The sequence below is a fragment of the Bombina bombina genome, chromosome 1 (assembly GCF_027579735.1).
Source record: "Bombina bombina isolate aBomBom1 chromosome 1, aBomBom1.pri, whole genome shotgun sequence".
In the NCBI taxonomy this organism is placed as follows: domain Eukaryota; kingdom Metazoa; phylum Chordata; class Amphibia; order Anura; family Bombinatoridae; genus Bombina; species Bombina bombina.
The window spans coordinates 598,082,614-598,096,480 of NC_069499.1; the positions used below are offsets into that span (position 1 = coordinate 598,082,614).

The window sequence follows — 13,867 nt, forward strand, 5'->3', positions numbered from 1 at the left end:
TAGAACAACTCAGTTGGTCCGAGGTATAGATACTGCATTGTCCTGAAGCGTTTCTTTTGATACATTAAATATGATGGCTTGCTTTATATACTGTATATACACACACCTAAACATTTCAAGTCCTAAGCTACTAACCAGGCTAAAATGTTACTTGCCACTTCTGTTCCCACCTATCACCAGTCCACACCTACTACCCACCCTCTCTTTGCATATGTTTAGCCATTGTGAGTATGGACCACACTCACTGGCTTTGCAAAAAAAATTACTTATTTAATTTTTATTGTACAAATTATCATTAAATACAATTGTTAAATTATGTGCTTAAGATAGCAGAAAATTATATAATATTAGAAAATATTACACTGCCCCCATCCGGCTACTTCCCAATGCCACCCAGCTGTCAATTTTTCTTGTGGCGAACTCTGTATGTGTATATGTATATATATGTGTGTGTATATGTATGTGTGTGTATGTATATATAAATTTCTTTTAAAAGATATGACGAGTCATCAACGGATTACATCCTCACTTTTGGGATTACGCCTCCTGGACAGCAGGAGGAGGCAAAGAGCACCACAGCAGAGCTGTATATATAGCTCCTCCCTTCCCTCCCACCCCAGTCATTCTCTTTGTTGATGATCTTAGCAAAACATTCTCTAAGATCCTGCTGGTTCCCACAGAGCGGTTGAAGGTAGTGTAAAGAAACATCTTCAGTGTGGAGAACCGTATCATGCTGCAGTCAGCATTGAGGTATATTCAGTCATTTGCTTCTGGGGAAACTATATACATCAGAACAGGCTGACATTATCCCTGTACTGGGGAGGGGTAATCGGTAGGCACTATGTAAATGGAAATGGTGTACCTGGAATTCCCTTTTATTTTATTTTATTTTATTACTGCAGTGACTATTGTGTTCACTTATACTTATGCTGTGTGTGGACTGACGCTGGGAGATGCGGTTTGTTCCCTAAGGGCTGTCGTTATTTATATATCTTATAACTGGTTATGGGAGTGTGTGTTTATGAGGGGCACATGGCGTTTTTAGTTATTTGAGTTAGAAGACCAACATGTTTTTTTCTTCCCATGCGGGTCTCAGTACGGCTCAAGTTACGCCCACGGTGGGCGGGGCCTAGTTTCACGTGCTCAGCCGCGCCGTAATCATCCGGATCGGCAGCAGGTTCCTGGGCTCCGGTGTGGCCTAAGTCAGTTTGTACACATAGGAGTACAAAGAGACTTGGGAGCGCTGCTCACAGAAGATCAGTGTTGTCTGGGGGCAGGTAGGCGCCACAGCAGTGCTGTTGCAAGGTGCAAGTGTCTGGAGTGTGATAAAAATTTGTAAATAGGATAACTGAACAAACGGAGCAGTATTTGTTAAGTTAGTTGTGCATATAAGGACACTTTTTTATCGCTGCAAAAGTTATTATACTGCAAGCAGAAAAATTGTTGCGCTTTTATTTTTGAAAGGCACAGTAGGCTTTATTTCAAATATTTTGCTATAAGATTTGACTTTCAAGGTTGAATATATCAATTAAAGAACGACTATTATTGCTATTGCTAGTCTAGTTAACATGACTGAACTTCAGGAAAGTACCTGTTTTATGTGTTTAGATGCCAATGTGGAACCCCTTCTTACTTTTTGTCCCTCATGTACTGAAAGGGCCTTACAATGTAAAGAACAGATTTTCTTTAATGCAAGTATGTCTAAGGATGCTTCTCAGACTGATGAGAATCGGGGTATGCCGCTACTTTCTCACCAAGCGTCACAACCTTTAACGCCCACCCAAGCGACGCCGTGTTCTTCAACCGCGTCCACTTCATTTACTCTGCAGGATATGGCTGCAGTTATGTCATCTACCCTTACAGAGGTTTTATCTAAGTTGCCAGTGTTGCAGAGCAAACGCATCAGGACAGAAGCCACTTTGATTCCTGCGAATTCTGATGCTTTTATGGCTATTTCCGATGTATACCTCACAGGGATCTGATTTGGGGGGTAGGGAACTTCTGTCTGAGGGGGAACTTTCTGACTCAGGAAGCGTGTTACCTCAGACAGACTCAGCTTGAACACCTCCGCCTGTTACTTCGGGAGGTTTTAGCGACTCTGTATGACTGTGACTCTATTGTGATACCACCAAAGAAATTGTGTAAGATGGACAAATACTTAGAGGTTCCTGCTTACTCTGATGTTTTTCCGGAAATTATTACGCGGGAATGGGGAAAACCGGGTATCCCGTTCTCACCTTCCCCTAATTTCAAGAAAATGTATCCCATAGCTGACACTGTTCGGGATTCTTGGCAAACAGTCCCTAAGGTGGAGGGAGCTATATCTACCCTGGCTAAGCGTACAACTATTCCTATTGAGGACAGTTGTGCTTTCAAAGATCCTATGGATAAAAAGTTGGAGCGTCTTCTGAAAAAGTTATTTATTCATCAGGGTTTTCTTTTACAACCGACGGCCTGTATTGTACCAGTTACAACTGCGGCGGCCTTTTTAGATAAAATTAAGGCTCTTAAGCTGGCTAATTCTTTTATTACGGATGCCGCTTTTCAGATTGCCAAGTTGGCAGCTAAGAATGTGGGATTTGCCATTTTAGCGCGTAGAGCATTATGGTTAAAATCTTGGTCTGCTGATGTGTCCTCTAAGTCAAAGCTTTTGGCTATTCCTTTCAAAGGAAAGACCCTATTTGGGCCTGACTTGAAAGAAATAATTTCTGACATTACGGGAGGTAAGGGTCATCTCCTACCTCAGGATAAAGCAGCTAAACTGAGGGGTAAGCAGAATAATTTTTGTTCCTTTCGGAATTTCAAAGGAGTCCCCTCTCCTTCTTCCGCTAAACAGGAAGGGAATTTTGCTCAAGCCAAGTCTGTCTGGAGACCCAGCCAGGCTTGGAACAAAGGTAAACAACCCAAGAAGCCCACTGCTGCTCCCAAATCAGCATGAAGGGGCTGCCCCCGATCCGGGACCGGATCTAGTAGGGGGCAGACTTACTTTCCTTACCCAGACTTGGATAAGAGACGTTCAGGACCCCTGAACACTGGAAATCGTGTCCCAAGGATATCAACTGGAATTCAAAAATTCTCTCCCAAGGGGGAAGTTTCATCTTTCACGATTGTCTGTAGACCAGATAAAAAGAGAGGCGTTCTTACGTTGTGTAAAAGACCTCTCTACTATGGGAGTAATTCGTCCCGTTCCAATACAGGGGCAGGGGTTTTACTCAAATCTTTTCGTGGTTCCCAAAAAAGAGGGAACGTTTCGACCCATTTTAGATCTCAAAAGTCTAAACAAGTTTCTCTTGTAAGGTGTATCCAGTCCACGGATTCATCCTTTACTTGTGGGATATTCTCCTTCCCAACAGGAAGTGGCAAAGAGAGCACACAGCAGAGCTTTCCATATAGCTCCCCCTCTAGCTCCACCCCCCAGTCATTCTCTTTGCCGGCTCTAAGCAATCGGAAGGGTAAAGTGAATGTGGTGTTAGAAATGTAGTTTTATTTTCTACAAGCAAAAGTTTGTTATTTTAAATGGTACCGGTGTGTACTATTTACTCTCTAGCAGAAAGGAATGAAGAGTTCTGCAGGGAGGAAGATGATTTTAGCATGTTGTAAATAAAATCCACTGCTGTTCCCACATAGGACTGAGGAGTGCAAGAAAACTTCAGTTGGGGGGAACGGTTTGCAGGTTAGGCTGCAATAAGGTATGTTCAGTCATTTATTTCTAGACAAGACTGTGATAATGCTAGAAGAGACTGATAATATCCCCAGGAGGGAAGGGTAAGCTGTATTCAGAGACTAAGTATGGAATTGCAAGCTTACATAACAGGGCTAATTGGTTGACACTACTTAATGGCAAACGGTTTTTATTGAAAAATTTCGTTTTTTGACACTTTGAAGGTTACTTTGGGTTTCTTTCAGGGGTTATTACCCACATGGCTATTACTAAAACACTTGGGAGTGTTTCTTTAGGCCTCACAAGCACCTGAGTGAGGTGGGAGGGGCCTAATTTCGCGCCTCAGATGCGCAGTTATTTTGACTAGAAGTTCAGGCTCTTTCACATGGAGGGTCCTGCTGCAGTTTGAGGGCCTATAAGAAGCTTTTTCCCCACAAATCTGGTCGTAAGGGTGCAGGTAGGGCCACAGCAGAGCTGTGGCAAGGTGCTGAAGTTTCTTTAACCATTTTTTTTACTACTGTCGATCCGGTTTGGGCATTAAGGGGTTAATCATTTATATTGCTAGTGGTACAATCTTAATAATGCTTTAGGCACATACTGTAAAAATTTCAAAAAGTTTGCTGCATTTTTTCACTGTTTGTGTGCCTTTTTTATTTCTTAAAGGCACAGTACCGTTTTTTTTTTTGTGTTTTTACTTGATTAAAGTGATTTCCAAGCCTGTTTATATTACTACTAGTCTGTTAAACATGTCTGACACCAAGGAAAGTCCTTGTTCAATGTGTTTAGAAGCCATGGTGGAACCCCCTCTCAGAATGTGTCCCACTTGTACTGATATGTCTATACACTTTAAAGAACATATTGTTGCACTTAAAAATGTGGCCCAAGATGATTCTCAGACAGAAGGTAATGAGGTTAGCCCGTCAACCTCTCCCCAAGTGTCACAACCAGTTACGCCCGCTCAAGCGACGCCTAGCACCTTTAGTTTGTCTAACTCTTTTACCTTGCAAGACTTGGCGGCAGTTATGGATAATACCCTCTCAGTGTTCTTATCTAAACTGCCCGTGTTACCTGCAAAGCGTGATAGCTCTGTTTTAAGAACAGATAATGAGCATTCTGACCCTTTAGTAGCCGTATCCGATATACCCTCACAACACTCTGAAGTGGGGGCGAGGGATGTGCTGTCTGAGGGAGAAATTTCCGATTCAGGAAAGGTTTCTCCTCAGACAGATTCAGATAAGTTGGCTTTTAAATTTAAACTAGAACACCTCCGCTTATTGCTCAGGGAGGTATTAGTTACTCTGGATGACTGCGACCCTATGGTGGTTCCAGAGAAATTGTGTAAAATGGACAAGTACCTAGAAGTTCCTGTTTACACTGATGTGTTCCCGGTCCCTAAGAGGATTGCGGATATCGTTACTAGGGAGTGGGATAAACCAGGTATTCCCCTCGTTCCCCCTCCTGTTTTAAAGAAAATGTTCCCCATATCTAACCTCATACAGGACTCGTGGCAGACGGTCCCTAAGGTGGAGGGGGCTGTTTCTTCACTTGCTAAACGCACAACTATACCTATAGAAGACAGTTGTGCTTTCAAAGACCCTATGGATAAAAAATTAGAGTGTTTACTTAAGAAAATTTTTGTTCAACAAGGTTTTCTTCTCCAACCTATTGCGTGCATTGTTCCTGTAACCACTGCAGCTGCTTTCGAGGTGCTGGAAGATGCGCTGCAGACGGAGACCTCATATGAGGACATTATGGACAGAATTAAGGCTCTTAAGCTTGCTAATTCTTTGATCACAGATGCCGCTTTCCAACTAGCTAAGTTAGCGGCAAAAAATTCAGGTTTCGCCATTTTGGGGCGCTATGGCTAAAGTCCTGGTCGGCCGATGTGTCATCAAAATCCAAACTATTGAACATCCCTTTCAAAGGAAAGACCCTCTTCGGGCCTGAATTGAAAGAGATTATTTCAGAAATCACTGGGGGAAAAGGCCATGCTCTCCCCCAGGACAAGTCCTTCAAGACAAAGAATAAACAAAATCATTTTCGTTCCTTTCGGAATTTCAGGAGCGGTCTCGCTTCATCCTCCCCTGCTGCAAAGCAAGAGGGTAACACTTCACAACCCAGGGCAGCCTGGAAGCCTTACCAGGGCTGGAACAAGGGTAAACAGGCCAAGAAGCCTGCAGCTGCCTCCAAGACAGCATGATGGGGTAGCCCCAGATCCGGGACCGGATCTAGTAGGGGGCAGACTCTCTCTCTTCACTCAGGCCTGGGCAAGAGATGTACAGGATCCCTGGGCCTTAGAGATTGTATCTCAGGGATATCTTCTAGAATTCAAGGACTCCCCTCCAAGGGGAAGGTTCCACATTTCTTGTCTGTCTTCAGACCAGACAAAGAAAGAGGCGTTTTTACGCTGTGTAGAAGACCTACATACAATGGGAGTGATCCACCCAGTTCCAATTGCGGAACAAGGGCTGGGTTTTTACTCAAACCTGTTTGTGGTTCCAAAGAAAGAAGGAACTTTCAGACCAATCCTGGATCTAAAAATTCTAAACAAATTCCTCAGTCCCATCATTCAAAATGGAGACCATTCAGACAATCTTACCAATGATCCAGGAGGGCAATATATGACCACCGTGGATTTAAAGGATGCGTATCTGCACATTCCTATCCACAAAGATCATCACCAGTTTCACAGGTTCGCTTTTCTGGACAAGCATTACCAGTTTGTGGCTCTTCCTTTCGGGTTGGCCACTGCTCCCAGAATTTTCACAAAGGTACTAGGGTCCCTCCTGGGTTATCTAGACAACATCTTAATTCAGGCGTCGACTTTCCAAAGAGCCAAGTCTCACACGGAAATTGTATTCGCCTTTCTGAGGTCTCACGGGTGGAAGGTGAACATCAAAAAGAGTTCTCTCTCCCCCCTCACAAGAGTTTCCTTCCTAGGAACTCTAATAGACTCGGTAGAAATGAAAATATTTCTCTCAGAGGTCAGAAAGTTAAAACTCTTAACCACTTGCCGAGCCCTTCATGCCATTCCTCTGCCATCTGTAGCTCAGTGCATGGAGACAATCAGGCTAATGGTAGCGGCAATGGACATAGTCCCTTTTGCACGGATACACCTCAGACCACTGCAACTATGCATGCTCAAACAGTGGAATGGGGATTATGCAGATTTGTCTCCTCAAATACAGCTGGACCAGTGGACCAGAGATTCTCTTCTCTGGTGGTTGTCTCAGGATCCACCTGTCTCAGGGAATGTGTTTCCACAGACCAGAGTGGATCATCGTAATGACCGACGCCAGTCTGTTGGGCTGGGGCGCAGTCTGGGACTCCCTGAAAGCTCAGGGTTTATGGTCTCGGGAAGAAGCTCTTCTCCCAATAAACATTCTGGAACTGAGGGCGATATTCAACGCTCTCCAGGTATGGCCTCAGCTTGCTGCGGCCAAATTCATCAGATTTCAGTCGGACAACATCACGACTGTAGCTTACGTCAATCATCAAGGGGGAACAAGGAGTTCCCTAGCAATGACGGAAGTAACCAAAATAATCAGGTGGGCGGAGGATCACTCCTGCCATCTCTCAGCAATTCACATCCCAGAAGTAGACAACTGGGAGGTGGATTTTCTAAGTCGTCAGACTTTTCACCCGGGGGAGTGGGAACTCCACCCGGAGGTATTTGCCCAGCTGACTCAGCTATGGGGCACTCCAGAATTGGATCTGATGGCGTCCCGTCAGAACACCAAGCTTCCTCTTTACGGGTCCAGATCCCGGGATCCCCAGGCGGTGCTGATAGATGCTCTAGCAGCGCCTTGGTCCTTCAATCTGGCCTATGTTTTTCCACCGTTTCCTCTGCTCCCTCGTCTGGTTGCCAGAATCAAGCAGGAGAGGGCTTTGGTGATTCTAATAGCGCCTGCATGGCCACGCAGGACCTGGTATGCAGACCTAGTGGACATGTCATCTGTTCCACCATGGACACTACCAATGAGGCAGGACCTTCTAATACAAGGTCCTTTCAAACATCCAAATCTAATTTCTCTGCGTCTGACTGCTTGGAGATTGAACGCCTAATTCTATCAAAGCGTGGTTTCTCTGAGTCGGTTATTGATACCCTGATTCAGGCTAGAAAGCCTGTCACCAGGAAAATCTACCATAAGATTTGGCGAAAATATCTTTTTTGGTGCGAATCCAAGGGTTACTCATGGAGTAAGATTAGGATTCCCAGGATATTGTCCTTTCTCCAAGAAGGATTGGAGAAAGGATTATCAGCTAGTTCCTTAAAAGGACAGATATCTGCTTTGTCTATTCTTTTACACAAACGTCTGGCAGAGGTACCAGACGTTCAAGCGTTTAGTCAGGCTTTAGTCAGAATCAAGCCTGTTTATAGACCTGTGGCTCCGCCATGGAGTCTGAATTTACTTCTTTCAGTTCTGCAAGGGGTTCCGTTTGAACCTTTACATTCCATAGATATTAAGCTTTTGTCTTGGAAAGTTTTGTTTTTGGTAGCTATCTCTTCTGCTCGAAGAGTTTCAGAGTTATCTGCTTTACAGTGTGATTCACCTTACCTGGTGTTCCATGCAGATAAGGTAGTTTTGCGTACCAAACCTGTTTTTTTCCTAAGGTTGTAGGAAAAAAACAGGAAATTGTTGTTCCTTCTCTGTGTCCTAATCCTTCGTCGAAGAAGGAACGTCTGTTACACAATCTTGATGTGGTTCGTGTTTTAAAGTTCTATTTACAAGCAACTAAGGATTTCAGACAAACAACTTCTTTGTTTGTTATCTATTCTGGTAAGAGGAGAGGTCAGAAGGCGACCGCTACCTCTCTTTCCTTTTGGCTGAAAAGCATCATCCGTTTGGCCTATGAGACTGCTGGCCAGCAGCCTCCTGAAACAATTACTGCTCATTCTACCAGAGCAGTGGCTTCCACATGGGCTTTTAAAAATGAGGCTTCTGTTGAACAGATTTGTAAGGCAGCGACTTGGTCTTCGCTGCATACTTTTTCCAAATTTTACAAATTCGATACTTTTGCTTCTTCGGAGGCTATTTTTGGGAGAAAGGTTTTACAAGCAGTGGTGCCTTCCGTTTAAGGTACCTGTCTTGTTCCCTCCCTTCATCCGTTTCCTAAAGCTTTGGTATTGGTTTCCCACAAGTAAAGGATGAATCCGTGGACTGGATACACCTTAGAAGAGAAAACAGAATTTATGCTTACCTGATAAATTTATTTCTCTTGTGGTGTATCCAGTCCACGGCCTGCCCTGTCATTTTAAGACAGGTGTTTGTTTTTTTTAAACTACAGTCACCACGGCACCCTATGGTTTCTCCTTTTTCTTCCTATCCTTTGGTCGAATGACTGGGGGGTGGAGCTAGAGGGGGAGCTATATGGACAGCTCTGCTGTGTGCTCTCTTTGCCACTTCCTGTTGGGAAGGAGAATATCCCACAAGTAAAGGATGAATCCGTGGACTGGATACACCACAAGAGAAATAAATTTATCAGGTAAGCATAAATTCTGTTTTCTCAGAGTCCCATCTTTCAAGATGGAGACTATTCGGACAATTCTGCCTTTGATCCAGGAGGGTCAATATATGACTACCGTGGAATTGAAGGATGCTTATCTTCATATTCCTAACCACAATGATCATCACCAGTTCCTAAGGTTTGCCTTCCTGGACAAACATTTTCAGTTCGTGGCTCTTCCTTTTTGGTTGGCCACAGCACCCAGGATCTTCACGAAGGTTCTAGGGTCTCTGCTGGCGGTTCTCAGGCCGCGGGGCATTGCAGTGGCGCCTTATCTGGACGATATTCTGATCTAGGCGTCGTCTTACCAACTGACAAAATCTCATACAGACATGGTTCTGTCCTTTCTGAGGACTCAAGGGTGGAAGGTGAATCTAGAAAAGAGTTCACTAATTCCACAGACAAGGGTTCTTTTCTTGGGAACTCTAATAGATTCTATATCCATGAAAATTTTCTTGACAGAAGTCAGAAAGTTAAAGATTCTGAATACTTGCTGAGCCCTTCAGTCCAATCCTCGACCATTAGTGGCTCAGTACATGGAGGTGATTGGATTGATGGTGGCGGCAATGGACATCATTCAGTTTGCTCGCTTTCATCTCAGACCACTACAGCTATGCATGCTCAGGCAGTGGAATGGAGATTATGCAAATTTGTATCCTCAGATAAATCTGGATCAGGAGACAAGAGACTCTCTTCTCTGGTGGTTGTCGCTGGATCATCTGTCCCAAGGGACGTGCTTCCGCAGACCCTCTTGGGTGATAGTGACAACGGACGCCTCAGGGGGTGTGGACGCGGTCGGAGTCTCTACTTCCAATCGATATTCTGGAATTGAGAGCAATTTTCAATGCGCTTCAGGCTTGGCCTCAGTTGGCTTCGGCCAAATTCATCTGATTTCAGTCGGACAACATCACGACTGTGGCTTACATCAGTCATCATGGAGGAACAAGGAGTTCCTTAGCGATGACAGAAGTATCCAAGATAATTTGGTGGGTGGAAGCTCACTCTTGTTATCTGTCTACATCCCAGGAGCGGACTTTTTGAGCAGACAGACGTTTCATCCGGGGGAATGGGAACTCCATTCGGAGGTCTTTGCCACTCTGATCCTCAAATGGGGCAGACCGGAGTTGGATCTTATGGCATCCCGTCAGAATGCCAAACTCCCGAGATACGGATCCAGGTCCAGGGATCCTCAGGCCGAACTGATAGATGCCTTGGTCGTTCAACCTAGCTTATGTGTTTCCACCGTTTGCTCTCCTTCCCCGGGTGATTGCTTGGATCAAACAGGAGAGAGCGTCAGTGATTCTCATCACTCCTGCATGGCCTCGCAGGACTTGGTATGCCGATCTGGTGGACATGTCCTCTCTGCCACCGTGGAAGCTTCCATTGAGGCAGGACCTTCTCATTCAGGGACCCTTCCATCATCCAAATCTGGTTTCTCTGCAGCTGACTGCTTGGAGATTGAACGCTTAATTTTATCTAAGCAGGGTTTCTCTGATTCGGTCATTGATACTTTGATTCAGGCACGTAAGCCTGTCACTAGGAAGATCTACCATAAGATATGGCGTAAATATCTTTATTGGTGCGAATCCAGGGGCTACTCATGGAGTAGAGTTAGGATTCCCAGGATTTTATCTTTTCTCCAAGAAGGATTGGATAAAGGGTTGTCATCAAGTTCCTTAAAGGGACAAATTTCTGCTTTGTCGATTTTACTACACAAGCGTCTGGCAGATATTCCAGACGTTCAGTCTTTTTGTCAGGCTCTGACTAGAATCAAGCCTGTGTTCAGACCAATTGCTCCACCCTGGAGTTTGAATTTAGTACTTAATGTTCTTCAAGGGGTTCCGTTTGAACCCATGCATTCCATAGATATTAAGTTGTTATCTTGGAAGGTTTTATATTTGGTTGCTATTTCTTCTGCTCGCAGAGTTTCTGAGCTTTCAGCTTTTCAATGCGACTCTCCTTATCTTATTTTTCATTCTGATAAGGTGGTTTAACGTACCAAACCTGGTTTCCTTCCTAAGGTTGTTTCTAATAAGAATATTAATCAGGAAATTGTTGTTCCTTCATTGTGTCCTAATCCTTCTTCTAAGAATGAGTGTCTGTTGCATAACTGGGACGTGGTCCATGCCCTGACGTTTTACTTACAGGCGACTAAAGAATTTCGTCAATCATCTTCAGTATTTATTGTTTTTTTCTGGAAAACGTAGGGGCCAGAAAGCTACGGCTACCTCCTTTCTTTTTGGCTGAAGAGTATCATCCGTCTGGCATATGAGATTACTGGACAGCAGCCTCCTGAAAGAATTACGGCTCATTCCACTAGGGCTGTGGCTTCTTCATGGACATTTAAAAACGATGCTTCTGTTGAACAGATTTGCAAGGTTGCAACTTGGTCGTCTCTTCACACTTTTTTAAAATTTTTCCAAATTTGATACTTTTGCTTCATCTGAGGCTGTTTTTGGGAGAAAGGTTCTTCAAGCAGTGGTGCCTTCTGTTTAGGTTCCTGTCTTGTCCCTCCCTTTCATCTGTGTCCTATAGCTTTGCTATTGTATCCCATAAGTAAGGATGAAATCCGTGGACTCGTCATATCTTGTAAAAGAAAAGGAAATTTATGCTTACCTGATAAATTCATTTCTTTTACGATATGACGAGTCCATGGCCCACCCTGTCATTTCTAAGACTGGTATTTACTTATTTTTGTTAAACTTCAGTCACCTCTGCACCTTTGGCTTTTCCTTTCTCTTCCTAACTTCGGTCGAATGACTGAAGTGGGAGGGAAGGGAGGAGCTATATATTCAGCTCTGCTGTGGTGCTCTTTGCCTCCTCCTGCTGACCAGGAGGCGTAATCCCATAAGTAAGGATGAAATCCGTGGACTCGTCATATCGTAAAATAAATAAATTTATCAGGTAAGCATAAATTTCCTTTTTGTATTTTATATTTTACTCTTCTCCAGGTCTGGCTGCACCACATTTTGCAAGTGACCAGTCTGTGCATATGAACTTCTACAATCCCAGTGAAAGTGAGCCAGGCAAGAGGAGAAGAAGGAATACAATGCATGGTGAGTACCTACTCCCTGATTCATTATTTCACCTTTTAGTGTTATCCTTCAAGGGACAGCATACTATAAAATTGGTTTTCCCTTCATTTGTTTCCAATGATTTGTTGCACCAGCTGTAGAATATAAAATGTATGGCAAATTGTTTTTTTGTTTTTTTATTATTATTATTTTTACACAGGGCTCTACAAATATGTTCAAAATCTAGGAGCCATGCCATAAATGTAGCTGCCAGAAACTGTTGGCTATCTGTAATAATTAAAACATCTGTAATAATATATACAGACCCACACACAGCCTAATCTTAAAGGTCCATAATAACCGACCTAAGTGGCTCTGACTCCTGAGTTTGTCGAGACGCTTTTAAGTGTTTGTTAATTGAAACCAAAACCTAATCAAATGGGCTGAGCTTGCAGGGAGAGCAGACCTCATTAACTTATTTCTATATATTTACACAAAATATTATCGTAATATACAGAGGGTGCACAATACTTAGGGCCTGATCATAAAAGGTTCTCCTGCTTAGAGACAAATTATAGTGCAGACTTCATGGGGGCTAAACTCACTGAATGCTAAAAGAAAATGGGTGGAACCTGATGCCTCCCATAAAACTCTTCACTCAGATTGGATGATCTAAAATGATTCTTCAGCACTGTGAGATCTCTCACAAGAGTCTAGACAGGCAAATGTTGCTACACTTCTCTAAGAGGTGTTCTCTGCATTTCTGTATGTGAAGGAGAGACTAGCCCAATGCAATGTAGCACCCGATGATATGACAGTTTTTGCTACACTTTGTGCATTGTATTTTATATTACTTAACACTTCAAATTGTGTCCTTTCAGTATTATTACATTTAAACGTTGCACTTTGTCTTTTGTATTTTAATGGATTTCAACACAGCAGTGATTTATTTATTTTTTATAAATTCTGAATATGTTTTGAAAGTTTAAGTGTTACTTTAACAAATTAGGATCATAGTTTGTATATTTTTGTGTATCTTTTATTACAAATCACATTGCACTTTGTATTCGCTTTATTGTAAAATAAACAATGCTTCAGAAAGTGGGAGGAACAAGGGAGTTCACTTAGCTGAACAGGGGCGTTCACAGGGTGTGTCTAAAGCTCCCTCACAAATCTCATGAAATGCTGTAAGCATTTTACACAAGCTGGTCTCACTGAATTATCTCACTAGCTGTATGCAGATGAAGTTTGCTCAAAATTCACAACACACTTATTTAACTCATAGGAAAGTTATATATACTAAACTAGAAGCAGAAGCAAATTAAATTGCAATTGCAAAATGAGACTTTATATCAGTCCCAGGTGTGCTGTTAATTTCTCTCTCCCCTGCGATATTCTATATTCTGACGAGAATCATTACTTTATATGGAAGGCATCTCTCTGGGCCTTCCAGGTCCCGACTTTTTTTTTCTCTTTCACCCCCTGTGAAATTTGCACTATAATTTCTCTCCAAACTAGAAAATGTTTGCTTATCGTCCCATGGAAAGTAGTGAAGCTTTTTTTTTTTTTTTTTTTTTTTTTTTTTTTAAACTGGGCCAGGCAGTTTTTTCAATTTGAAGTAGACAAAATACAAATTGCAATGTAATTTGTTAAAAATACAGATAAATATACAAAGTATGAGCTT

The 13,867-nt window shown here is 43.0% G+C and overlaps 1 protein-coding gene across 1 annotated transcript in view; it reads left to right on the plus strand.

Annotated features, from left to right (window-relative positions):
* Window positions 1–13,867, plus strand: part of LOC128645715 (ecto-NOX disulfide-thiol exchanger 2) — a 270,444-nt gene that overhangs the window by 65,111 nt on the left and 191,466 nt on the right. The window contains exon 3 of the mRNA XM_053698920.1: window positions 12,121–12,225. Within this exon, the coding sequence (XP_053554895.1) occupies window positions 12,121–12,225 (105 nt within the window). The remainder of the gene's footprint in view (window positions 1–12,120; window positions 12,226–13,867) is intronic.